The 27,778-nt window shown below is 38.7% G+C and overlaps 1 protein-coding gene across 11 annotated transcripts in view; it reads right to left on the bottom strand.

The window, feature by feature from the left end:
* The window catches only part of TMCO3 (transmembrane and coiled-coil domains 3), a 35,875-nt gene that overhangs the window by 7,516 nt on the left and 581 nt on the right, over positions 1-27,778 (bottom strand). For 3 of the 11 annotated variants that reach the window (XR_774883.1, XR_774885.1, XM_010575649.1), the window contains exons 1-12: positions 27,360-27,727; positions 26,929-27,033; positions 24,010-24,552; positions 19,179-19,358; positions 16,738-16,779; positions 15,287-15,478; positions 14,336-14,464; positions 11,359-11,451; positions 10,093-10,279; positions 9,001-9,118; positions 8,226-8,421; positions 1,878-2,028 (exon numbers count right to left, since the gene is read on the bottom strand). Coding sequence is in view for 8 of the 11 variants with exons in the window: in XM_010575649.1 (XP_010573951.1) it covers positions 1,878-2,028; positions 8,226-8,421; positions 9,001-9,118; positions 10,093-10,279; positions 11,359-11,451; positions 14,336-14,464; positions 15,287-15,478; positions 16,738-16,779; positions 19,179-19,358; positions 24,010-24,456 (1,735 nt within the window). In the remaining 3 variants the exon portion in view is untranslated. Of the gene's footprint in view, positions 1-45; positions 1,353-1,877; positions 2,029-8,225; positions 8,422-9,000; positions 9,119-10,092; positions 10,280-11,358; positions 11,452-14,335; positions 14,465-15,286; positions 15,479-16,737; positions 16,780-19,178; positions 19,359-24,009; positions 24,553-26,928; positions 27,034-27,205; positions 27,218-27,260; positions 27,729-27,778 lie in introns of those variants that run through there. The other 8 variants (XR_774884.1, XM_010575650.1, XM_010575644.1 and 5 more) reach the window with 8 other exon arrangements.

The raw sequence follows: 27,778 nt of genomic DNA, 5'->3' as shown, positions 1-27,778 counted from the left end.
GGTTTTTGTAGGGTGTTTTGGTTTGGTTTTGTTTGTTTTTTTGCCTTTTTTTACAAGCAAGCATTGTCACATTTTGTCAGAGGCCTATAACATAGCTCATTTTTCTGATTTTTAGCTAACTTTCTTCTGAGGCAGGAATAACACCCATTTTCTTTAAAACCATACAAACTTGTGAGGCAATTTTCTTTTCTTTCCCTCCTTGCAATTATAATGGTAACAATAGTTAAAAAGATTTTTTTTTTTTTTTTTTTTTATTCTGTAACAGAACTACCAAAATAATTCCTTACAGTATAACATAAGCTATATGGAGTGCTTCCAGCATGCCAACTGAGGTCTTGCTGTTTTCTGGTACTGTACCAAAATCTTCTCTCTAGTCTTAATTTATGCAGTCACAAGAGTGTAGGGCAGTATTTTTGTTCAGTCCCTTGTAAAATTAACTTTGGGCTTACAATTACTTGTCATGCTTTGTAACCCTAGTAACACTATCTGCTCCATCACCATCTTTACTAAAACACATAAACAACTTACCTGTGAGCATTTAGCAATTACTCATCCAACCTTGTCAGTTATATGGGCCCAAGAGTTTTACCATAGCTCACCACTTTCCTCCCTTTATTAAAAAATAAGTTGTTCAAATAAACATACCTATTACTAAGCAATCTGATCAGCACAAGCTATTATCATGGGCTGGGTAAAACAAAAATCAAGACTGGCAAGCATAACTACTTCCTTTCTATTTTGATAACCACCAGAAACAGTTTTAGTTTCTGTTATGAAACAATGGGTATCAAACAGGTATATAAGGAAAGGCATTAAAATTATGCTGATGATGGGACTTCACTGTTATCTGAATAAATATACGGAGATAAAAAGAACAATAGAAAACTTAAAATAAAACCAGAAGCCAAGGGCGGTCTTGAAAAAAAACACAACCAAACCCTAAGGATTTCTGAGTAAGCGTGGGTTGAAGGAGGTTGGATTTGTGCAATGGGCCACATTCAAACCCCTATTTTAGACCTTGCAATGCCCCCCAAAATAGGACACACATCTCCTATACAATCCACAAGGAGAGACAAGTGCTTTCACAGGGCCTGTCTCCTCATTCACTGTACCTAAGCACTTCAGTAACGTGCCTCAGTTTCCTTTAGAGAAAGCGTACGGGGGCATGCATGGACAGCTAGAGCATGTAGCAGTTCAAAATGAAGCTACTGATTAACTGTAAATATTCTCAGAGTAAACTTGTTTTGGGTAACAAGCATGATGAGTTACTCTCCTGGTCTTAGGCATCAATGCTGCATTTCAGTTGGCATTCAGGTAGTCTCCAAGATACATCTTGTTCAATTATTTTTTCCTTGTGTTGAGAACGCACAGATCACATTTTCCTAACTAAAGAAACAAGATGCTATAAAAAGAGATCTGTTTCCATTATTGTATCCTGCTTCTAGAGAAAACCAAGCCACAAGAACCTGAAATCTACTCTACCAATTGACTCAAAATAGCAATACAATTTTAGTATAAATTACAAATATAGCTGCTGTGAAGACAGAACATTAAAAAAAAAAACAACCCAACACCCCAAACCCCTTTTCCCTTTAAAATTTTAGTTACATGTTTTAAATAGTGCAAATTCAGAATTAACAATGAAAAACTGACATTAAAACAAGAATTGAGAGCACAACATGGAAATTGCTTATGAAAATGAATGTTACATTTAAAAATACCAGCAAAGGCAAACCAATACAGTGGTCAGTTAACAGTTTAGTATGTTAACAAAATAAAAATCTATCTCCTCCCCCCAATTTGTAGACACCATTTTTTCCCCTCCCTCACATTAGTAGGTCAATACTATTTTTTAAGTAAGTTTTCTTAGAAGTTACCTATGGATGCAAAGAAAATGATGGCAAGAAAGTCACGTATTGGTTCAATACAGGACATAATCTCCTCAGTAACCATGTGACCCTGAGAAGAGATCAGAGCTCCAGCTAAGAAGCATCCCAGCTCCATTGAAACATCCAACAGCTCTGTGATCTGTCAAGGAATAACAGAGAATCTAATGTTCTCTAGCCCCAAGTGACTTTATGTAGCATTTCACAGTGACATTATAAAACCGTACATTATACTGAATGTAGGAAATTACTTTGTCTTTATGCAAGTTCAACAACAAATAGAATTCAGTGTATTTATTTCAGTGTTCTGCAGTATTGTATTTATACAAAATATACACAAAACCAGTTTCCCCTCCATGTTACCACCTAAACTACAAAAACAAAAATAAATTTCTTAATCTACATTGTAATGCTTTGTGTCACTCTTAAGGATAGCATCTGATTTCACAAAAACCAGAAAGACTGTAACAGCTTTGGAGTCAGGATTACATAATACATCAAGGCTGTGAAATAAAGCAGTCAGAACAGCACATTTTCCAACTGTCAAACAACAGGGGGGGGGGGGAAAAAAAATCAAAGCTTTTAATTTGGGAGAATAGTCTCAATTTAGCAGAAGTCCCAGGCATAAATTACATTTTATTATTGTAAATTGGACTTAAACATGCCTGCGTGCTTTACTGAATAGGGATGCATTTCAGCATGTGAAGTAAACTACTGAAATGAAGCATGGTATCTGTTTGAAAGAATTCAGACTGCTTCCTTCTTTTTTGTTATTTGAATACAGTAGTAGAAGAAAAAGATGAAACATGTATAAAGAGACTGAACTAAAAACAAAGCAACTGCTTAAGGCAATGCTTGGAACATTAAAAAAGCAAGCAGCACTTTTAGTCGGTATAAAGTATGTTTTAAAATAATTACTTTAAAATCATGCTGCTGCAGACAGTCATCTTACTGAGAAAGGGCAATGCTATTAATATTAATAGAACATTTAAAACTGAAGACTTATTTCCATATTAATTTAGATTAAGCAACAATACACCATAGTACATTTAGGGACAACATTCATCATATCTTGAACGGTGTTACACTGTAAGGTATGAAGCTAAAACTCAAGTGACTTGAAATTAATGGAGGAGAGCAAAAGATACAATGAACAAGTCTCCGAGCTATGCATAAAATGCCACCTAAAAATAAACCACAGACTTTTGTGTATTGAAGTATTAATGTCTGAATGCTCATCACATAACTCCATTTGTGCCAACAGTCTGTAATTTATTGCAAGACATTTAAGAAAATGAATTGGTTCTGTCAACTAATGCAAAGAGTTGCTGATCAGGCAAAACCAACAAAACAACATTATAATGTTACTCTCATTTTAAAACAAAAGGCATTTCAGTGCTTTTCACAATTTGAAATTGTAAGAGGGAAGAAGTAAATGTATATAAAAGGCTTTGAAAATCACCAAAAGATCAATAAAGGAAACAGTTATAAAGAGGAAACATTTAAGTTCTTCTCAATCACACATGAGTTGTTTTAAAAGTCACAACCTCTTGAGTATGATTAATATCCAATATAGCCTCTTTAAATAAAGTTGGAATTATTTTTACTATTCAGCTATAATCCTCCCACACTTAACTGTTATCAGCTATAACAGACCTTCAGATCAAAACTTTTACTGCTAATATTTTAAGTATTCCCACGTACATGGTTAGGTTACCATGTAAGAAGGGATTCAGCATCTCTTGTATTAGAATTGCGTGATACTGTGCTGTTAGGAGAATCACTATTCAAGCAAGGAGCAATTTAAGTGTGAAAGAAACATGCCTGTTCAGAAAGCATCAGACATAACTGGAGCAAACTGTATGTCCATCTGGCTTTGTTCCCACAGCATAAAAACTGAATTCCATTCCTTCACTCTATGGCAAGCTAAGTATGAGCTCAAGGGCCTCGTAGATAAAAAGGCGAATTTTGCTATTTCTTGTCTACTCTCTAGGTACTACACAACTTCAGGTCTACATAATCTATAGGTCACTGTACACACAGAGAAGTGTGAAGTGGATGAGAAGGCAAGAAAAGAACCAAAAATTACATTATTTTCTTAACACCAACCCCCCTCCTCCAGTATGTTCTTCAGATTCATATCTAGATTTATACAGAGATTCCTTTTACTGTTCCCATCCTGGTCTCTGGTTGTCCAATAATATTACCAGTAAGTGGATACATTTCCTCAACTAAAGCTGTAGCATCAGGGTTTATTATATATAATGTGTGGGTGCGTACGCACACCCACACACTGGAGAGGGTTTGTTTTACTGGCAGGAAGGCATTCTCAACAAAATTTCTTACATAAGCAAAACTTGGAAAGTATTTTGCATTTAGTATTCCCTCTCTGCTTTCATCATTTTTTATGTTTTGCCTTTACCAAACAGGGCTCTAACCATTACTAATCCCTGGGCTCTGCACTGTCCTTTTCTCAACTCCTACATTACAGAAAGCTTTTTCAGTCAAAATTAAATGAAAAGTTTTGTCAATTTACATGTTTTTCCCAGTACAGTTTAATTTTCAGTTGTTTTCAAAGGTCCCATTTTACTATAATTCAGAAAGGATTGCCTTGCTTTCACTAGGATATTGGATTTTTATGTTCAAATATTCTACCACAGTAATAAAGAAAGAAATAAACATTACTGCTATAACTTGTTCCAGTTGAATTTCAACCATTTGTTCAGCAGTTGTTTTGCCTATATTCTCTAATAATGTGTATCTTATTGCTACTTTTTAATCATCACAGAAGCTTAATGAATATGGTAAGCCAGTAAAATTAAAGAAATCCCTGATGGAAATAAATATATTAGAACTTCAGGCTTTAATAACTTAAATCTGCCCAAGAGTAAAGAGGTGAATTCTAAGCTTGCATTTTATGGAAGTAAAGCCTTAATGGAAATGGAAACAATTTTTAGTGAGCCTTGTGAAAAGCCTTGTACTTTATTAAATAATTAACTAGAATATTTGAGATTACAGTTCTTCCTTAATCTTCTCCTTTTAATTGATAGGAAAGAGTTCACAAGCAGGTTATGAGCCATTGAGAAGTACTCCAGGCAAACAAGGAACGACATTCCTGATACACTGCAGGAAAAAGTACGTGCATCTTTATATATGAAGTACTGCAATAACATAGCTATATTTTCTTTTCATCTTTTTGCTATATGAAGCAAGCTGGCAATTTCTCTTTGTTTGCTGCCATCATCCCAGGTCAACCATAAGGCAGTCAAACTGGAAGCCACTTTCCCCGCCCCCATGTGTACGCATAGTCCTATAAACATCTAAATGTAACTGCTATCTCTCTTGTCAGGTCAGGTTTTATTTTTTTCCAATTCTTTAATAACATTCAGCAACTTAGTTTTAAAACATAACAAAACTGACCACTGGTGTCCTGCAGATATCCAATACAGCAATTTATTATCAGGACAGCGTTTAAAACAATTCTCCCTGTAATGTTTCTGTACATACAGAACATGAAAAAGCAACGCTACACCAGTGAACACTCCGGCTGACTTATACTGTGGTATATATCTCAACCTAAAAGTACCAGTTTGGCCATCGATCCTAAATGGTCATATTTAAAACCATAAGCTAGATTTGCTCTTTATGTTGTGATTCAGGAGAACAGTGCCCCAGTTAAAAAAAAAAAAAAAAAAAAGGCATTATCTGCATAACTCAAAGCTTAAAACGGAGTTGCTGAAAGTGTGATCTACTGAACCTTTGGTACTGATGACAAGGTACATGATTGAAAGATGCACAACTGTGTCTCAAAGTCAGCTAGATTTTTATAGGATTGGCACTTGATGCAATCCCCCCGCCCAATCTAACTAATTGAGAGACAAAAGAGAAGGGAATTTCAGTTACTTCTGAGAGTATCTGGGAACAGAAAGAGGTATCTTAAGCTCCAAATCTTGGTAATTGATATTTGTTGCATCTCTTCTACTCTAAGTTAGTTTATCAAGCAGAGACGTATTTAAGATCCTGTTTCAGATTTAATGAGCTGCAATGCTATCCAAGTGAGCCAAGCAGTTCAGAAATGCTCAAAAGTCACTTCCATACAGGAAGTTCCTCAACTGACAGGATAATCCTTACATCAAAATTGCTTACTCATGCTGCAGTATAGGAACCTCTTCTGTCCTATCCTCCCTCTTGTTTTCCCATATAGAATTTGCCCTTACTGGTAAAGAAACGGCAGTTCTTGTTTAATTAGTCATCTAAGATTTTCAAACACAGGAAATGAGTAAAATAAATTAAGTTTAGATATAACGTGCGTTACATGTGCTAGTGTTACAGATGAACCCCAATACAGGATAAACTTAGGTGGACCCCAGAAACCCAGTCAACACTGAAGCACATAACAAGTAACTGTATGCATGAAGCAGGAATACCATATCATTCCTAGCCCCTTTGTCATGTATTGGAAAGGATGTGGCCTGCAGAATAACTCACATGTTAGATAAAGAGTTAAAATATTTTGTTTAAAAACGTCTCTCAAGTTTTCTAAATGGAGCCACAGAGTCATCTTTGGTTAAGGCCATTAAAACATGCACTCTCTTATTCCTCCCTCTACAAATTCAAAAGCTTTTTTAGAATTAACATTGGTATGAAAAATTCTGTGTTTGCAGATAATTACAGAAACTTGGTCAATATTTGGGCTTTGTTTTCCAAGGAGAAAGATCTTTGCAGGAACAGTGACAGTTTAATTGTTTTCCTACCTGGCACCCAAAAACTTTTCCAAATACATGCAACATTTTTTCAAATTAGATTGCCATCCCCCATCCTATGGTTTTATTCCTGACATAGTAGGGCATCTATACCAATTAAGATTTCTTTGTTGAGCTGTTCAACTGGACAACCAAATAATTTTGTGGGGTTTTTTTTCTTTTTTTTTTTTTTAAGTGTTTGTGCTCAAACCACAACTTATACATTCATTATAGTAATGCTACCAGTGCCAGTGAATATCAAGCATCTCAGCAGGTTTACAGAGGTTACATGCAGTATCCTTTGTACTGTTCCCTTTGATACATTATTTATCAACTTTAAAAGGAAAATTGATTTCACTTAAAATACACAAAATATTTGCTCCTTCACAAACGCTTCCCATGCTGAAAAAGCATTCTGTTTTGCAGTACAAATCCACCACACTCAAACATATTCTCCCTCAAGTTTACATAATATACATGTTTATACAAAGTCATGTAGACAGAATTGTACATTTGATGTGTGATTTGGGCACAATACACCCAATTCAATCAGATCAGTCTATGTAGGCTGTATTTTTAATGAAGGTAAGACTGCTTCTAGATATCATAATATTTTATGCAATTTTTGTGGTTTGGTTGTTGGTTTTTATTGAAATTATTCTACAACTGTTATGTCTGCTTGTTAGAAAGTAAAAAGGAGAAACTACTCTTGTTCCTTCTCTTACTACATGACATGTTTGGGATATGAATAGCTGTTTAGAGGGAGGGCATTTTTAACCTATACAATAGAAATCAACACATTGTAAAGCTATGCTTTAATTAACTTCTTTCTTGACCTTCTTCCTGAAGGAGGTCAGCTTTCTCTGTTGGACCTGTAATAATTAAGCAAACATCCCTATAAAAAAAGGCACATGCACTGGAACTTTTTTGGATAATTTTTCCCAGAAATTCTTGGGAAACTGCACATCCAGGATAATGGAGTTTCAAACCCACAACATTATCGCTGACTGTCACATTCTGTTCTCCAGCAGGATAGTTTTTCAGAGGGCTGAAATGTGAGATGGAAACAAATAGAAGGAAGATTCATAGGAGAATCAACCAAACCCAAAAGGGATATAAAAATCTATGAACCTTAAGGTATTTCTCTACTTTCTCAACTTCATCCCAAACTGTTCATCTCCCACAGAAAAAAAAAATATTTTATAATAAAAGCCATGTTGAGAATTTGCTATTGAAAAGAAACTTGTGAGCAAATGTCACAATCAGCCATTATCAGCATCTCAAAACCCATCCTATATTATTTTCAAATGCATGAAGTAGCCCAAAATTAAAACTGGAATCATAATTCTTTAACTGGCTGTATTAAAAGTTATTAGCAGAAGTTCAGCTGATTGACATTCAAATTTTATCTCTTCTTACTCATCTACGTTGTAATGCATGAATCATCTGTGCATTTGGGGTTTGTTTTAAAACATTTTAAAACCAAATAATTAACTATGGAGGTACATGGATATGCAATAACAGTAAGTGCGATGGCTTTTGTGATACTGATGCAGTAAACTACCACATGTATCAAAATGTTTTATTAAAAGATTACCATTAACATAAGGAAGATGAATGCAGTTATTCCTAGAATGAGGATTTCTTTATTCCCTTTGCTTTCTCCATGCAACTTGCGATAATACGGTCCTATGAGATAAGTCTTTATAACAAGACATACAAGAAAAACAGCAGCCAGAGAAAAGAGAATTTGGCCAATCAGTATCAGTATTCTCAGTATTTCCTTGAAAATGCTGGAAGAGAAGAACAAACAAAACATTTCTTTCAAGTGCTCTCACACCTCCCAACCAGTTCCCCTTAAGTGAAAAGATCTAATTCCACAGATGTTCAAAACCGAGTAGCTACAGTAAGTTATTTAAATACATTAGTAAACAAGATGAATACTAAATCTGCTAAGTGCCCAGCAATCTCTTTTACAGCCTAGAATTTACTTCCACGTTGATTCAAAAAGATTTCTGTTAATTGATCTTCAAGGTAAGCCGTCAGGCTCATAGTATTATTAATACTATCACATAGTCTTTGACAAAAATACGTCTTGAGGAAATAAAATAACTGAAGAAATGCAGTTATCCTTTACAGTAACAAACTTTTCACCACAAATTTTAAGTACTGAACAGGACTAAGGCAGCTACAGCAAAAAGAATATCCTCATACAACATGACCAGTACAAATAGTAAAGCGAGCTCACAGAATGGGAGTGTTTATTTTTCATGGAACTGACATTAACTGTAGCACTCTCGTATTCATACTGGTGATCTACATACTAATTGGAAGGGGGTGGGGAGAAGATACATACAATAATTTTTTTTTACCTGGAATATGTGCTCATTCCTGCTTGAATAAGTGTAGGCATGACAGCTATAAATAAACCAAGCTGCACATCCTGCATCACCAACATGCCAAGTAGTACGCTGCTGTAGTCAATGTCCCCTGCACAGCAGTAAAGCAGTCATGGAAACATTCAACAGAACCTACAAAGGCTTGCAGTGCTCAGAAATCTAGAAATGTCTTAATCAAATGGAGGCTAAGTATAGTTCTCAATGGGGTGAGGTCTTTCAAAGCATTCTGGGTTTTCTTTCTCCACTAGTAAGTAAATTAAAAAATATATATGGATAAAGACATGTTAAAATAGAAATAAAATATTCGTATGAAGTTTCTGTTAAACAATAAAAGTATAAACTTTGCTTAGCAGTTAACCACTAGTTATGCAGTTACTAGAACTCCTTTACTGAAAACATACAGTCTTTAGAATAACAAACACATGTAAGAGCCAGCATGTGCAAAATATACACTTTGAATTTAGGCATTAGAATGTGAATATTCTGGGGGGTGGGGGGGGGTGGGGGAGAACTTTAATGCAGTATGTATGAAGGAGGTTTAAGGGGCAGAAAGCAGGATGGCAAAACTTTTGAAAGGAAACATTTAGAAGTCTTTGAGAAGCTAGCAATATGGTACTTGAAGGTACTTATTTGACTAGCTGTTAGCTATGAAAGACTACCTGAGCTTGTCTTAGTTTGCTGAAGAAGGATGCGAATTATTTAAGTTCGCCTTCTGCCCTGATGACAGGCAGGTAGTAAGGGTCTAACCTGGTAGCCTCTTAAAAAGCACAAGGATTCCAGACCCTCAGTGAAGACAATTCTTAACATGGAGAGTACTGTTTGGACTACACTGCCTTTCTCCAAAGAGGACTGGCTACGTAAATAGCAGGTACACCTCATAACAGGAATATACACAACACTAGCCGGTGTTAAAGGAGGATGATCACTTGTAAACCAGACTTAACAGTGGTATTTGTTTTGTGCTGTTTCATTTTTTAACTAGTTTCTCTCATAATATTACAAAGTCAACATCTTTCAAATTTTATTGCAGACACTATAGTAATCCCTTTGTAAAATCATACTTACCTTCTTTATCACCTCGAACACTGCCTGCAAGAAATCTTGACACCAGTGGTGTGCTTGATAAAGATAAACAAGTGGAAATGAAGACACTTTGTGTTGGTCTAATTTGGAGCAAGTGTCCCCATAGTAAACCAAAGGCAATCATCAGAACCGTCATGTAGCAGGGTCCTTGCAAAGATATTTTCCATACCTTGGGAAGAAAACAACTTCTTATGATAAAGTCTGATGACACTTTTCTTACTGATAACTTACAATGATTTTTCAGTGCAAATAAGTGGTTACACATGCATGATTTGGGGCTGCAGTGCTGGGCCACTGAAGTAACAGGCAGTCATCCTATACATCCTAAAACTCTGGAGTTATTATGCCTAGCAGATATTCTATGCCAGAAGACTCATTACCAGAAATTAGGTAAATTTCCCAGAGCTCACAGACAAGTTAAGGGCCAAAGGTCCAGTATGGGTTGAAATATATTCAAGTCATCAAATAGAAGACCAGTTATTGGATGCGATTCCAGGGTGGAAAAAAAACAGGAGTGGCAAAGACTGTCATCAATACCAGCAGACCACTCCATACTAATGTGCGCACAATTCTGACATAGCAATTTACATACTACAGTTTACAAACCCTTGAATTACTGATTTTTATCTTTGACTTCAGATGGACAAGAAATAGCAGATTAAGCTGAATGCTCATAAATTTTAATACAATTCCATTCAAGCTTTTATAGTCTCGTGAACTCACAACCATCAGTTAGGAATAAATCACACTATGCAACTCTTTACATACATATAGTCTTTACATATTTTCCAGCAGTATTGTCCACTATTAAAATTCTAGCTGGTTTATGAGATAACTTTTTTTTTTAATTAAGAACAAAAGAAACTTGTACCTTTTTGCTGAATCCTGATGGCCACATCATGTAATATTCCAGATTGTGCTAACATGCTTGCCGAATCAGTTTATTAGCCAGTACAGCATGTATCATCAATTCAGTATGCAGTACTTAATAAACTAATTTTTTTAATAACAGGACTGGCAAACATCACTGGACGCTCCACAACAGCAACTGCACGTTACTGCGTGTTAAAGCAGAGATGGATTGCCCTAAATTGTGTGATATTTTTCTAGAAATCAAATTGTTTTACTAAAATCAAGAGGAATAGCAATGTTTTTTCCTGGAGACACCAAATAAATAATGCATTCTGTTCTTTCTAAAGCATTAAAGAGCAGAAGCAAATTAAATACAGAGGTATTATACAAAAATACCTTTCTTAATCTTTCAGGAGAAAATTCCAGACCAACTAGAAAGAGAGTGAAGAATACACCAAACTCTCCTAATGTCTCCACCTGTACAATAGACTTTAAAAAGAATAAAATAAAAATCAGTGCACAGCAGTCTACTTATAATACAAATTATAAGTCCACTTGCAAAACAAATAATTTCTCATTAGGTTTCCACAGGTAGTTCACTTGCTGGTCATACAACATCAGAAGTTCCCTCAGCACCTTTAGGGTTCAAACTTTTTTCCCCATCACCTGGCTGCTACTAGATAATTTGGTTGGATAGTGCGTATCACCCAAAATGCACATGTGCATTGATCGAGGTAAGCTTGCTTGCTTGTTGAAAATAAATAGGTTACATTTTATGCATATGCTATTAAAGCCCCAAGGCATGCATTCCAGAAGTTACTTCTAGCTATTTTATTGGTCTACTGGTATAATCATTCTGCTAAACTGTAGCTGCTGTTCTGCTCTCCATCCTATAGACTCTATGCATCCATCTCTCAGACCAGTACAACTACCAGCCTTTCCACTTCGGAAAGAAGGATGCAACAGCAAAAAAAGTGGTTCCCTTCCTTGTCACAACAGAAAAATGGGGCCACATCTGGCTGGTAACTGGTCACCATCAGTGTTCCTCAGGGTTCAGTTCTAGGGCCAGTTCTGTTCAATATATTTATCAATGATCTGGATGCAGAAGTTGAACACACCATTAGCAAGTTTGCTGATGATACCAAACTGGGAGGTGCTGTTGACTCTCTTGAGGCACAAGAGACCTTGCAGACGGATCTAGATAGATTGGAGCATTGGGCAATGATTAATGGGAAGAAATTTAACAAGTCCAAATGCCGGATTCCACACCTGGGATGGTGTAATGCCAGGCACAAGTACAAACTGGGAGAGGAGCTGCTGGAGGGCAGCCCTGCAGAAAGCGATCTGGGGGTGCTGGTCAACAGCAGGCTCAGTACGAGCCAGCAGCATGCCCTGGCAGCCAAGAGGGCAAACCCCATCCTGGGGGGGATCAAACACAGCGTGACCAGCCAGTCAGAAGACGGGATTATCCTGCTGTATTCAGCGTTGGTGCGGCCTCACCTCGAGTACTGTCTGCAGTTCTGGGCCCCACCGTTTAAGAAGGATGGGAAGGTCCTTGAATGCACCCAGAGGAGGGAACAAAGCTGGTGAAAGGGCTGGAAGGAATGTCCCATGAGGAGCGGCTGAGGACTGTGGGTTTGTCTAGTTCGGAGAAAAGGAGGCTGAGGGGCAACCTCACTGCTCCCTGCAGCGTCGTGAGGAGGGGACGTGGCGAGGGAGGTGCTGAGCTCTTCTCCCCGGGATCCGGCGATGGGACACGTGGGAATGGCTCAAAGCTGCGCCAGGGGAGGTTCAGACGGGACGTTAGGAGGCATTTCTTTACCGAGAGGACCGTCAAGCCCTGGAACAGGCTTCCTAGAGAGGTGGTCGATGCCCCGAGCCTGTCAGTGTTGAAGAGGTGTTTGGACAATGTCCTTAATAACATGCTATACCTTGGTCAGCCCTGAAGTGGTCAGGCAGTTGGAGTAGATGATCATTGTAGGTCCCTTCCAACTGAATAGTCTATGCTATTCTATTCTAAAAACCTAACTTTTCTATGTATTTATAGTACAGAGCAGAACAGGACAGGGTCTATCATCAATCATAGGAGAAGTGGAGGTGGAAACTATCTTCCCTGCCAGATTAGAATCTGCCTGCTGCCTCAGTTCCTCCGACATTCAACTTTTTTATGAAATACAGAAGAGACAAAAGGAGAGAGGACACACAAGACACCCAGTCAACATGAACATTATCCAGATGAATAACATTTAATCACAGCTCCACAGGAAATAGGCAGCTCACTAAGAAACTGTCCTAAAGAAACCTCTCATGTCTGTTCTGACCATATTATCTTCCTCAGTGTAAGTCTGAAAATTCATTCTTGAATCTCTTTCTAACGCCAAGCTTACAAACTTGTCTCTCAGTTTAAGTGGTCAAGCTTTCCAGACATTCTCAACCCAGAAGTTATGTACAACTCAAAGGTTATTATTTAATCTCAATTTTACAATACAGAATTTTGATAGTATTTGTAGCCTTCTCTTCCAATATGAGATTAACAAAATCCGACAATTCCTACTCAACCCTACTTACTTTTGAGCCCAACAGTCATTTTCAACAAAAGTCCACGTAAGAGCAGATGTTGCAAAGACAGTAAGTTCCAAGCAGTTGTGTGGATATCAGTGTAACAGACACAAGTAACTTAAGCAGACATTACCATGCAACCTTAATATGTGTTCTGTTTTGCCTGCTGGCTAAACAATCTGTTAATGCACACCAGACCACTAATCAAAACATGTGCAATGTCTAGCCAACCACAGCCCAGTTTCACATGAGCTAGAAATCAGGGTACACGTGATGGAGCTAAAAAGGTTCAAGAGACTTCAGGAATGTGGGCAGGGGACTGGAAAAGAACTAGAGTGACTAGGATCAATGAAAGAGCTACAGAGATGCAAAATAACTCTCTCAGAAGCCAAGCTATGCTACTCAGGGAGCTACTTGTTTTAAACACTTCCCCCACTGCCAACACTGACTTCTTCCAAGTTTCTGAATATTTGATGCCATTTAAATAACTTGGCTCTCAAACACGATGCTTTATGATGAAAGACAAAAAGAAAAGAAAAAAAACCAAACAAAACCCCCACAACACACAACCTTCAGCTTTCACTTTCAACAACTGCTTATGTCACGATTATATAGGAGGAAAGAAAAAAAAAACCCCAAACCAAAGCGATTCAAAGACATAAAATTCTAAGGTCTCATTTTGCAAAGGTCCAGGTTTGGGGATTTTTTTTTTTTTTTTTAAATATATTTGAGGTTGGCAATACCATATTCTTTTAAAACTACTTTTAAAGATTTCAACAAATTAAATCAGTCAAAAAGCAACTTGCACACTTACCTTGATACTATTTAGTCCTGATGGTCCTAAGAGTACTCCACAGATGATATACCCAAACATGGTTGGCAATCCTATTGTTGTGCATAGCCAGCCACATGGCAAAGACAACATTCCTATTGTCACAATATCCTAAATATGTAAGATTTACAAATGCATTAATATAAAGGACACGCAAATTTGTGATGAAATGAAAGACTATTATCTCTCGAAAGATAAACAACACTAAAATTAAATGTAGAATATTGCCTGTGAAAAGAAAACACAACTTCAGGAAACTAACGTGAACACTTTGTTGTAGGTGTAAGCACTGCAGTTTTGAGATGAAGCAGATGAGGTATTGACTTTAAGTAACTGATAGCTTTGGGGACTTTTGATCAATTTATTAAATATTTCAAATACACCATAGGAAGCAGACAGTTTCCTGGGCAATTGTGAGGGGAATGACACTTTGCATTAAAACAAATGGTGAAACAGATCCATTTCAGTTTCTTTATTAAAAAAAATTAAAAAAATCCCAATCCAGTTATTCTTCATGAAGCACAAATACAATAAAAAACATCTCCATGTATTTTCCAGCATCCCCTTTTTCATCACAAGACATGAACAGATAAATGCTCTCTAGTAACAATATGCAAGTGGCTTATCAGGCACAGCAGTAGCTTGCTTTAACACTGCGCCGTCCGAGAGAAGGGATGTTGCCCCAAAGGTGCAACAGGGTAAATCAAAAAAACAGGATTCATGCGGCATCACAATCAGTCTTGTGAAGACTGTGCTAGGATTATGGAACACATTGGCCAGATCACCAGTAGACAGGGAATCATGAATGCTAGGGTAACTTTAAAGGGACAAATGCTGAAACTATATTCCATCCAACTAAGCAGTACTGGCATGCAAACTAGTGGGACTAAATCTTAGCAAAACAAATGACAAGAATGTCTCTAAAATTATTACCTTTATGAAATGATGATCAGCACGAGGAATGGTTGAATCTCTGGGCTTGGTAAGGATATACTGATTGTTCTGGGAATCAATAAGCATACTAAGACCTAAATCATCCTCTACTTCTCTTTTTGAAGCATTTCTTTTGGAGTTGGCTTCATCTTCTTCCACCCTTAAAACTGCTTCAAAGTTTACACCTCTTACCTTTAAGAAAATGAAAGCAAATAACAAAAAAAAAAAAGGAGGGGGGGTGTCAATGAAGCATAGAGTACAAAGGGAAAGACTAATAGCTGTGCTTGAAGTTGCTCCAGAATTTGTTGACACTGACTAAAAATACTGCAGTTTCTTCTCAGAGAATTCTTTCAGTCTCTTTATCAAAACCTGATGTCCATAACTGAAAAGGCTATAATTTGCTCTACATTTTCAAAACAAGGGGTTTTCCAGACCTCTTTAGCCAAGCTGTCCAACCAAAAAATACAGGGATAGGATTCAAAGCTGTACAATTCCAATTCAGTATTTTCAATTGCATCTAATCTGACACTTTAAAAAAAAAAAGCTTTATTGCATTTAAAACACAAAAGGTTGGATTGAAATGTAATGTTTTGTTCCCTTGAACAAAAACAATTAGAGATTACAAAGTCATATTCAGTTCACAAAATCTGAGATAACGACTGCATTCAAAGTCAAGAAAAAGTCACTGTCCTGTAAATTTGAAGGAGTGAGGATAAGAACTGTTTCTACCTAGCTCTATCTTCAGTGCCTGTAATTACAGAGTGGAAGACACTAGGATGACTTCATTATTCACTGTATTTTAAATAATGTAGATTTTACCCATTTTCAGAAACAGTTAAGGGTGTTACTTCTTTTAGACTCCAGTAAAGAGAGTAGGCTGTTGTCATTCCAATGACTGACTACAAAACATTCAACTTTTCTGGATTGCCGTATTTTGCCAAAGCAACTCCCCAATTTAACGAAGAAATGCATTCACGTAAGCCATCTATAAAACAGCCTCCTATTTTTCTTTGCTGATTCCTCAGCACATTTCCCCAAACTGTTCAGATAAATATTGCATTTTCAGTATTTAATATTTAACCTGCAATTTTTATCCTTTTCTTCCACTCCTGTGTGTGTATAATTAAATAAGAAAACTTTTATCGTGGGAATGACTTCCTCCCCTGGTTTTGTACATCACACAATATGATGGGCCTCTAAAGAACTGGAAGTTCTGAAGAAGAATCAGACAGAGGGGAAAAAAAGCAATTTGAAACAAATTATGAAGTTTGCAGAATTATTTAGAAGCGTAAAATAGCTGCTTCAAACATCAGTATTCTTAGCTGTTGGAGTGAGAAGCTGATGACCATTTTCTTTTTATGCATTATGAAAGTTGTCTTTTCACCCTTTTTTGCCCAAAAGCTGTCTTTTTATATCTATTTTGCCTTTACTTCCCTAAGCTCCCCACTTACCAGGCTATTTTGCATTCCAGAATGAGGTGTCCATTGCCAAGTCTAAAAGACCAAACCATGTTTTCAGCTGACGGGAGAAAGCAGTAGTTGCATGCCATGTAGATGCAAACTATTCTCACAGTATTGGAGCAAAGAAAGACTTCCCTACAGTCAGCAAACATGAAGAACTGTTTCTAATCAGAATACACAATAAGTGCCCAATCCTACTGTTTTTTCTGTCATCTTTGCTCTTGACTGCCTCTCCCACACCCTTGTTGCTACTCCAGGGATACTAAAAGAGAGCTTAGAGCTTACTGTTAAACATTGGCTCTGCAATATAAAACATACTTTACACTGACTTTCACATTGGAATTATTTCACTGTTCACTGCAGTGTCTCCATCTTGCAGATGACAATTACTTTGCCTAAAAAACAATATGCTGATAAGCCAACATCTGTTCTATTATCTTCTTGGGAATTTAATGTTACAACATCAGCGATAGTGTTCACTAAGCAAAATTATCTTACAAAATACATCAGCAGTGAAGCATCTACTTTGAAGCTCTGGAATTCCGAATTCATAGAGTTTGGTTTATGTTCCTTTGTACTTGGTAGCTTGTGTGTCTGGAATCTAACCAAACTTCTCTGCATCAAAACTAAAAATGTATCAAAGATCATATAAAAGCAATGCAACTGGATAAATACATTCCTCATCTAGTAGAGTTCACAGTCTAGGTCAGAAACAATATTAGGAAAAGCAGTAAGATGCTTATAAGATTAAGACAACTACGAAAAACAATCTGGTTTTTTCTGTGTAATATATGTTAAAAAATCTTACATTGTGTGGATATTATGGTGTATTTTTACTTTTACAAAAGAAAAGGGAACTGATAAGACAGACTATGCTAGAAGAGTGAGAGTAGATGGCACAGGTTCAGATGAGCTTTTAAATACTAATAAATTTGAGAACATAACGAGAGAAAATAGTTATTTTCAGGATTTTATTTCCTAAAACACCAATTCCTGAAAGCAGGTTGTACGTAACAGAATATGGTATGCTAATACTCTTGTCTTGCATTATTAAGTGGGTTGGGTCAGTTTTTGGGGTTTTTTGGTTTTTTTCCATTTTTACCTACTACACTTCTCTATTTGATTATATTTTAATAGAAGCTTTTGTATCTTTATCAGATTACTGATGATTCTATTAGAGCTTCTTTGTTCTAACGTTCCAGTGTTCTAGCCTAAGAGAAAAAACACTAGATATTCTTTGCAAAGATGGAGATGTAAACAGTCCTCCAGGTTGCATTTCATGATTCCTTTTCTTTCATGAATAGAGATACAAGCAGAAAACCAACGAGATACACTGGAGAAAAAGGATGCGGTAGCATTTTGCCAATTAACAGGTGTAGCAGAAGAAACCTCATTCCTGGTCCCTTCAAACGTGCCGTCATACCCCAGCAGAACAGAAGAGGGCACTCCAGCTAGCTTGTCCCTTCCCCGCTCTTGGTCCTGCTAGGTCGGATTCCCACTGGATACAATTGCTGCGGTCTAGCGTATACAAAATAAAAAGCTGCTTGCACTTTTTCTCAATACGACTACAAAAAAATGGCCTGGCGCTCTACTGCAGAGCAACTGTTTTTCCTCCTTAGCAGAATTCAAGAGCTATGCTCGCCTCAGATCAACAAAAACCTTTCAAGAGCAAAAGCCAAATAAAATGGCAACCCACGTTCACACAAACAGGACCAATTTAGAGAGTCAGTCTCTGAGGACAGCACAATGGGACGCTGGAATAAACTGACTTACTCCCAGCTCCAAATACACACAGCCTTACCCGAGGGATACTGTCCATCATGCAACATAGAAACAACGAACAATGCAAACAGGCCAGCTATGAAAAGCAGAGGAACTCAGAAGTGGAAGAAAGCAACACCACAAACAGATTTCAGGTCCTTACCTTGGACAACATATCTTTTCCCAGACTGTGAAAACTAACTGCAAGGATTCTTGTTCTCCCATAACTTTCTCAACAAAATGAAAGAGAAAAAAGCGGAGACTACGCTTAACATGGTAACTCCGTATCCTGCAAGGTCTAAATATCAGTTCCCACCACCACCACTGAGATGTCATAACTCTCATGGGCTGTATCAGTGAGATGGACTACACTTGTCACTGTCAAAGTGGCAGCTGCGGGGGGGGCTTTCAGATCAAAACCACAAAAATCACTAGCAAAAAGGAATAATTATTCCTGTTTGCTCACTCCTAACAAGCAATCATTCTACCACTATTTGAAAGGGAAGCAAAAACAAATGTAGAGCCAAAAGTTTTTGTTTTTTTTTTTTTTTTAAATAGTCACTAAAATCCTAACAACTATTTAACACAAGAGAAACACGCCTACAGTGCAAATATCAACTATAAAAATAAATGCACACCAATTAAAAGACTGAGTCTAAAACATCACTTACAGATTTGTTGTCATCAAAGGCATGCTCTTCTATTTCCTCTTCCAATCTATCAGCTGCTTTCCTGACATCTTCTAGAATTTCATCAAGCATTGACAGGCTTTTGTTTTGATGCTGCATGTTCTTAAGGGCTTCAACCTGGTGTTTTTCTGCTGCTAAGAGTTCCACATATTCCATTTCTTCCTGTTGAATTTTACAACACACAGTTAAAGTGCTGGCCAGGCCTTCGAGCAGAAAAACATTTGACATAAATGTGTGCTTCTTTTGACACAAAACATCTTACGAGTGCAATTGCAAAAGCAGTATAGACTTCATAATGGTATCTGAAGATTGCTTTCTCTTGTGCCAGTTTTCATTGGGGAAAGTGGGCAAGAAATAAACAAAATATCCATCAATAGCCTTTTCTAATCCATTAAACAGTAGAGCTGCCCCAAGGTTATAATCCAGAAAATACAAGGAACTACTTTGAGGAACTCTAGGAAACATTTCAGAGCCAAGTAAAGTTTAGAGCTCAGTGCTTTAGCAGAGAAGCATAATAACCTTGAAAGCATAGCTTTACTAGCTACAGCAAACAAACAAATTGGAAGGAAAACACAATAAATCTTAATTTTATAAGCCATTTTATAAACATGGGAAGAGGTCTGTTTATGGCTTTCAGAAATTACAATAACTGTCGAGACAACTACAAAAAAATAAAAGCAGTTGGGAGAGAGTACAGATGAGCAGCCCAACACTCTAGCTGAGGTTCCTGTTTATGTCTCCCAAGAAGCATTTTTCCTATCAGAAGCAAAATACTTGACTTTGTCCATCTTTTCAGTTTGGGCCTCTTACAAACTTGCACTAATGACTTCTGAAATCCATTTCTAGGCTTCAGAAGTAAGAAAAGAAAAAATGCTGATGTGGTTTGATATGGCGTAAAAATAATTTCAGTAGCTTCCCTGATAAAGCTATGATTCGTTTCTCTTTGGATGTTTCAGGCTCAAAAAGAGAACTAAAAAGTTTTATTTACTACTGATCTAGACTGGAATTAACACTGCGCCTTCTACATGGTTACCAAGACAATGATCAAACATAATACTTTGTGTATGGACAGAGTGTAATTTGAGTTTTTTTGGAAAAAAGATGCTTCACTTTACATGCGTACATTCTTTAAAAGATGCACTGGTTGAGAGAGAGAACAACTATGAATGAGGAAACACACACGATGGCAGGCTTCTTCCTTTTAGTTAGATTCAGGATCCTGAGAATATTTAGAAGAGAGAGACCTTACATCTGTTCTTTAAAAGAGCCAATATTATTACCAAGGGTAAAAACAGACTGGGCAAAAAATACAGACAATCTCTAGGTCAGACTGAATTCCCAGAAAACACAAGTTTCTGTCTCCATTCTAGATGCCCTGCCATACCCAGTTAGAAGTCAGACAGAACATAGGTCTCCCTTAGGTTGTGTGCTTCATTTGCCTACCCCACACAGGTATCTTGGACAACCTGGGCATCTAAAATAGTCCTGAACTCCTATGTTTAAATAACTGGAGTGTCCCCTCCTCCACACGTTTGCAGGTAGACATTTTTTTCCCCTTGAACCCTGCAAGAACGTGCATATAATTTAATCAGTTCCTTGATGCCAAGACAAAAGTATGTTCAGTACAGCCTATAACCATAGCTTAACCCTTTTAAAATCCTGACAGTCAGATGAATACCTCTGGTTGTGATGAAACCACAGAATTGCTGTCTGTTGGTGTTTAGAATTACCATAGTTACACTGGCATGATGAAAATTACCCAGTTCCCAAAATAACTGGGGTTGGGAAAAATGTAACTATTAATCTGTTTGGCCGAATGTCAACTGCTTTAGTTCTTATGCAACACATAAGCAAGAGACACAGTCACTCTCACACAGCCTCAAGGAAAAACATTTCCTATCGGTTGTTCTCTAGCAAACATTGCTTGAAAGATGTAAAAAAACAGCCCCTGTATGAATTGCAGATTATATCCTCATTCAGCAACAACTTAGAACATGAGAAGGAATTGGTAAGGGTTAGATTCCTTCCCCTCGAAAATGGAACAGGTTTTGGGTGGAGGGAGCCGATCAGTCCTTTCTGTCAGCTGAGACAAACAAGCTGAACAGAGCTAGAGGTAAACTGCACAAAAATAAATAATGCTCTAATTTGCAAGAAGTTAACTTTCGCTGAATAGCAAGGTAGAAGAGCTTTGAAAAATCTGAATTTAACTGTAAGTTCCTTTAATTAATGAAGACAAAGGGTTTGGTAGCCTATTAAAGTGGCATCTCTGTTTTCACCTACAGACCAGTGTCATGGCAGTAGAGTAGGACAATCACAGAGAATGGTGTCCATGAAAAGGACAAGCTATCTCGAACAGCCTGCTACATGTTAAGCAGAAGTGCATCACAGTACAAACACTGTTCTGCAACTCAGGCTGGGATCGGAGACATCTGATCACAAGGTACATAACAAACAATCTTTTAAGCAAGGTAATACAAATAAGGACTGTGCACTAAACAGGAAATTGGAACACCTAGAAACACATCAGCAAAATGAAGTATGATGAAGTAAGACTTTGGGGCGATCCTGGTTAAGAACACAGTGGTGTTGTTGCTCTCTACTGTTTAATCAGGAATGAAAAAAGCACATTCCGAAGAGGCTGCATCTTTGCACTACTTGTGAGGGTTTTTTTCCCATTGATGTCTGAGTAGTAGGCACCCAAAAAATCCGAAGGTGATAAAAAGTAGGTAAGATTTTGTTGCTTTTTCCTGAACCTCCATACAGGTTCCTGGAGCAAAGGAAGGCAGAAGCTGTCTTCAGCGCTTCTTCCTTCCTCCCACCCAGCCCATGAATGACTCTGCTATACCTTTTTCCCAGCAGCAGAACCAGCAAGAAATGCATCGGACATGCATACATATCCCAACACTAAAGAATTCCAAATACTTCAATTCAACGGAAAAAAAATTAAGGGAAAAGTCCAGCACCCTCTACAACCATTTGTATTTTCTGTTCAATCACTGTTTAAAAAATGGAAAGGATGTCTTATCAGTACACCAACAAAGTAATCATTACATTAAAATGAAACTGGAACAAAATTGGACCTAATGTGTGTCTTCTGAAGTAAGAACAAGTCCAAAAAAAATGTATCCCGTGTAATTTTCATCTTTTTGGCCTGCATTCCCCCACCATCCTTTGCTTCAGTTTATGTAACAATTGTAAGGTTGTTTGTTGTTAGAACAACAAATATTCTCTTTAAATAATCATGTGCATGACATAAGAAGGAAGGGTGTAAAAGATTGCTCATTCAAGTGTGTATCTTGATATGATAATACAAAAAAAGCCTACACAACCCACCTCTGCAGAAGTAAAGTTTTGACAGGACACACATCTAAAACACATCATTACACACACAGGCCTCCTTTTACGAGAAAAATGAGGAAGCACCATTCTCAAGTTCAAGGATAGATTACTTCAGTATTTTACAGTAACATTGCCAAGAATTAGGTAAATAAGAAAGAAGATTCTGGACAGCTTCGCTGCTGCTATTTTAAGAGCTCTGAGGAAAAAAAAGGTGGAAAATCAAGTCATTTTCATGACAATTGCTACCATTTCTATGCACCAGAAGCTGGCTCTGCCATTAAGCACCAATATCAAAGTCACATTGAGCACTTCACTGGAACACACCTAGATCCAAGCTCCTCCCTAACCAAATCTGTCATAATTCAGTCTTTGTTTTCACTGCACAGACCACTCCAGCCTCCCAAGTCTGCATCCTAACTTCTACTTCCACCAGTCTTTCTTGCCACAATTCACTGCACACCTTTCTTGCACACCATCTCTTGTAACCTTCACCTGTTAAGATCTGCACATCTCTTACACAAATGCCCTTTAGAGATTCTCCCAGCTCAGATGCTATATCCCAATTACGTTTTTCCCCTTCTCTTGCTCCCTTGTGCAAGGGCAGCCTCTTCTTTTAGGAGACAGAAAACAAAGAAAAGTCTTAATATATTCCTCCAGTGGTTGAGGGGTAGAGTGAGGAAAAGAGCACTTTAAATACCAAATCAATTAAACGACACTTTCTCTCAAGGGGAGACTTTCAGTACACAGTCTGAGCACCACCAAATCCAGTAGACAGTAGCAGATTGTGCATACCCCAACATGACTGCATTGACATGGGAACTCAGATTTTTCATGAAGTACTTGTGCTCAACTGTTACTCATCTATGCTTTTCTTGGTAAAGTTACCTCAGCTGGCTCTTTCTTGGAAGCACTGTTTTTCAAACCTCCACTTCCCAGGCTAGGAGTGCTACCCTAAGATTAAAAACCCAGTAGTATTTTGCATGTCGATTTTACCCACATCTATACGAATACAGAAATAAAAGGCAAGAAGTCATTCTGTTTAAATTGTAGATTTTGGTTGAGCAATTCTCATTTAAAGTGGAAAAAACAGCTAGTGTTTTGCCAATTTATGGCATTATTTCCACTCTGATAATCCCACTGGCTTATCTACTGCAACTGTGCTGTGTGCACTGACTCACTTCTTGTACTCCCTTCCCTTTAACATAATATTTGCCATAGGTCTTATGATTATGCTTAGCTTTGTTTTGAAATAAGAACTATTCACTACTAGTAAGTTTTAAACTCTACATCAGAATTACTTCTAATTTTACTTATGAGAACAAATACTTAATTCAAAAACCATTTTAAACAGCAAAACACTGCAAGTTTCATGTAGATCCACTTTTTAATAAAAACAGACTTAGACCGCAGAATAATAAAATTAAAATAACAAGTAGAATATTAATACTCTAGTAATAAACATGGGGGAACTAACCTTAATTGCAGCTTCTCTCAAGGCTTCCAGTCTCTGTCTGCTGCTTTCTTTCATATTTACAACATCTTTGTAATCACCCTGTAGAGCTCTCTGGAGGCCATGGATTGCTTGAAAGACCGAGTTTTCACTTTCATTTAGCTCCTTTTGGAAAATTTCAAAGGTATGCACCTGAAAAAGTTTCTCTTCGTCTGACAGTCCTGCATCCTTCTCAACTGCTCTTATAGCATTTTTTAATTTGTTGAGAACAACGTTCTTTTGGCGAAGAAGACCAGATAGTTTTCTGCAGCTCTCCAACACCCACTGCTTTCTCTGAGTGATAACAGCTCCTTTCCCACGGTGCAGCTTTATTGCATGCTTTACTACATCTTCATGTTCTGCAGGATTTGCTAACTGACCACAAGGCAGTGAAACCAACGTCCATAGGAAAATAAATCCAGTCACCTTCATTCTTCACTTTTTACTGCTGTTGGAAGAAACTGATAATCCACAAGTGCTCAAAGCTTTCTGCTACATGGTTTCTGCATCTCCAGTTCGTATACCATGCTGCAAGATAGTACCAATCAGTGATCAAATACGATAATGTTGGGCCATTAGGTCAAACGAACATAGAAAACAAACCTAAGAATGCATCGTACACTATGATCTTTAACGGCATGCATACAGTCTCCTTCAGTCAACAGTTATCAAAACCAAGAAACAGCCCAAGGTTATTGATAGATTTTTGTTTTCCCCTTGACTATTTTCTAGGTATCATCTTGTTTTAAAAACACTGAATGGAAAGCTTAGTCATTTCACATGGTAGTCACCTGCATTCTTACATGAGAGAAAAGCCATTAAAAATATTAAGCCACGATGCCATAGGCTGTACTTCAACCTAGCACCAGAACTCCTTATTCTTATCAGTAAACCCCTTGTATTCTTTCAAACCTATCCTGAAAAATTGTATCATAATCATTTGTTATTTATACAGCCTCAGAAGCATTAACACACTCAAGTATACAAAATGTAGTGAAAAAAAGCTTAACTGAAACAGATTACATTATAAATCATACTTGTGAAAGAAACACTTCTACAGTAAAGAAATAACAGCAATACTTCCTAGACTTCTCCGCACTACTAGTTTGGATCAAAGACCTTCACCTGAAAGGCTGCATGGCCTTGAGGCATTTTACTTCAAAGCTAATTATTGATCCTCATGATTTTAAAATAGTTATAAGAACACTAAAAGTAAAATCAATTCATTCATAAGTTCATTTCCCAGAAGCTACTTGAAGATCTACATTTAAACTGCTGTATTTGCTTTTACCACCAAGGAGGATAGAATTTAGAAACTAAGAACAAATTTACTTCCCTCAGACCCTACAGGAAAACACTGGCATTATTGTAAAATAACAAAGTTACATTTTCTTAGAAAAAAACCCAGACAAACACAAAAACCCACCAAAACCCCCCACATACCACAAAGCTATACATAACGATGTATAAATGCCTGTACAAAACATACATTTACCACTGAAGCATGGCATTCTAAAAATGCACAACACACACTAGATGTTAGCAGATCATCAGTAGAGCAGGTATTTCCCTAAAACTTTAGCTGCAATCTTGATCCCTGGGCCAACAGCCTTAATGAGGAACCAACATACAGACATAGTCATCTGGAAGCAGTCTGCCTAAGAGAGAATCTTCTTTCCCTATAATGCAGTAGCAGTCACAATCACAAGTATCCAAGCCAGCCATCGTCAATATATAGAATGGGAAGGGACGATGGTAAGCATGGCCATGCACTACCTTTCTTTTTAAAATGCCCTCCCATCTCTGTTTCAGAGAGAACCGAGGAAGCCTGTCTGGGTGTGTTTATTTCTTTTCAATGCATGAAATACAAGCCAAAGTATTTACAAAGTATTTAGCTATTGATAGTTGACTATGGGGTAGCGTTTAACAACATGAAGAGCTAAAACATTTAGAATTAAGAACTGACAGTGTAATTAAGGTAGCAAAAGCATATCTACCTCACTTTAATTTCAGTAAAACAATAAAGTAGAAATAATTCAGAACTTTCGATAAAGCCATGGGGTTCACTATTTTTAAGAGATTAGGAAAAAAATAACAATCCCCACCACCTGGCAAAATTCTAGAGGAATTATTTCTTCATGTATACAAAGTAATACTCTTCCTGTTTAACATGTTTGGGGAAAGAGATTTTGCTGAATATATTACAACCTATTCCTCCAAGAAAGAGAGAGGAGAAAACGCCTAGTGTATATTCAAGCCTCCATTTGCAGGGAGGTGAGTAAAAGACTCTACTGCACGTCTTAAGTGTTATGTCCAACCCCATAACTAAATTCGGAGCAGAGATTTACACTAGTGAGTTTGCCCATTGTTGCACTGTGTAAACTTACCACCGTGGTTCAGACACAGTACAGTTTTTGTTTCAGTAACAGTGTTTTTTACTTAGCTAGCAAAAACTATTTGGAAGAGTGGCACCCATGCTCAAAAGCTCTTAAGGGAATAATGACCTCACATATAAAAAATATGCGATATGCTTCACAGTGCAAATAAAGAGGGGGAGGGGGGACCAAAACCAACAAATCACTCCTCTCCATGCACCAGTAAGCATGAAATTAGAGGGAACTCCCGTCGTTTGGAGTGCTTTTTAAGCAGAGTTTGTTTCCAGATGGATTCCAGCTCGTCTTCCCCATTTTTCCTTCCCGAACACCCTACCGTCGCACCGGCTTTCATCAAGCTGGTACTAGACCCTGCCTCCAACGCAAGCTCTCCTCCGAAAGGCTTGCGGGTTCCTTCCACACCTACCAGTTTGCCACCGCCGCCCACCGCTTTTCTCAACCCCAGCTCCTCCTCAGCACCCCGCAAGGGGCAGCCGAGGCGGGGGCGGCTCTCGCCCCGCCACGCACCCACCTGGGAGCGATGGCAGCCGGAGGGCAGCTCCCCGCACCGCCGCCGCCTCCTCCTCCTCCTCTCTTCGCGGGCCGGCTTCCGAGCGGAGCCTGCCGGTACCTCTCCCTGGGGAAGGCCGGAGGAAGGAAGGCCGGGGAGGAGAAGGGGAAGAACAGAGAATTATCGGAACGCCGGGACCACCAGCCCCTTTCCCGCCCCCTCATGGCGGCGCAGGGAGGGAGGGGGCCGCCTCACAGCCCGCCGGCAGCGGCACCCAACTTTCCGGGACCAAACCCACCGCCGCTTCCTCACAGCCCCCAACCGCCCCTCCTCGTCCACCGGCAACCACCTACCGCCCACCTCGGCGCGGCGGCTGGCCCGGCCGCTGAGGGGGAGCAGAGGGGGAGAACCGCCGGCCCCGGGGCAACGCTTCCTCCCTCCGCCCCGCTCACCTGAGGGAGGGAGGGAGGGAGGGAGGCGGCGGGAACGCGGGGGTAAGGAGACGATGGCCGCTGACGGAAGGCACCGAGGCAACCCGGTCCTTACCAGCAGCCGCCCTCCCTCACCCTGCGCCCGGTTACCGGTCCGGCACCTTTAAGCGCAGAGTCGGACGGGAGCTGTAGTCCGATCGCCTCCTCCCGGCGGGTAACAGCGGATTCTCCCCCTCACACACACACACTCTCTCCTTCGCTCCCTCCCCGTTCCGGCCGTTCTGCGCGGTGCACGCCGGGAGGCGTAGTCACCGCTCCGGCGTAGCCCGAGCCCACCCGGCGTCGCTTCTCCCCAGGGAGGGCGGAGGGGCAGGGAAGAGAAGGAGGAGGGGGAGGAGGGGGGTGGGCGGCAGCGGGGGGCTCCGGCCCCGCCCCTCGAT

Source organism: Haliaeetus leucocephalus, unplaced genomic scaffold (genome assembly GCF_000737465.1).
Source record: "Haliaeetus leucocephalus isolate CR32 unplaced genomic scaffold, Haliaeetus_leucocephalus-4.0 Scaffold495, whole genome shotgun sequence".
NCBI lineage: Eukaryota > Metazoa > Chordata > Aves > Accipitriformes > Accipitridae > Haliaeetus > Haliaeetus leucocephalus.
Note: the sequence above shows the minus strand (reverse complement) of the source record. Positions and strands in the feature narration are given on the sequence as shown.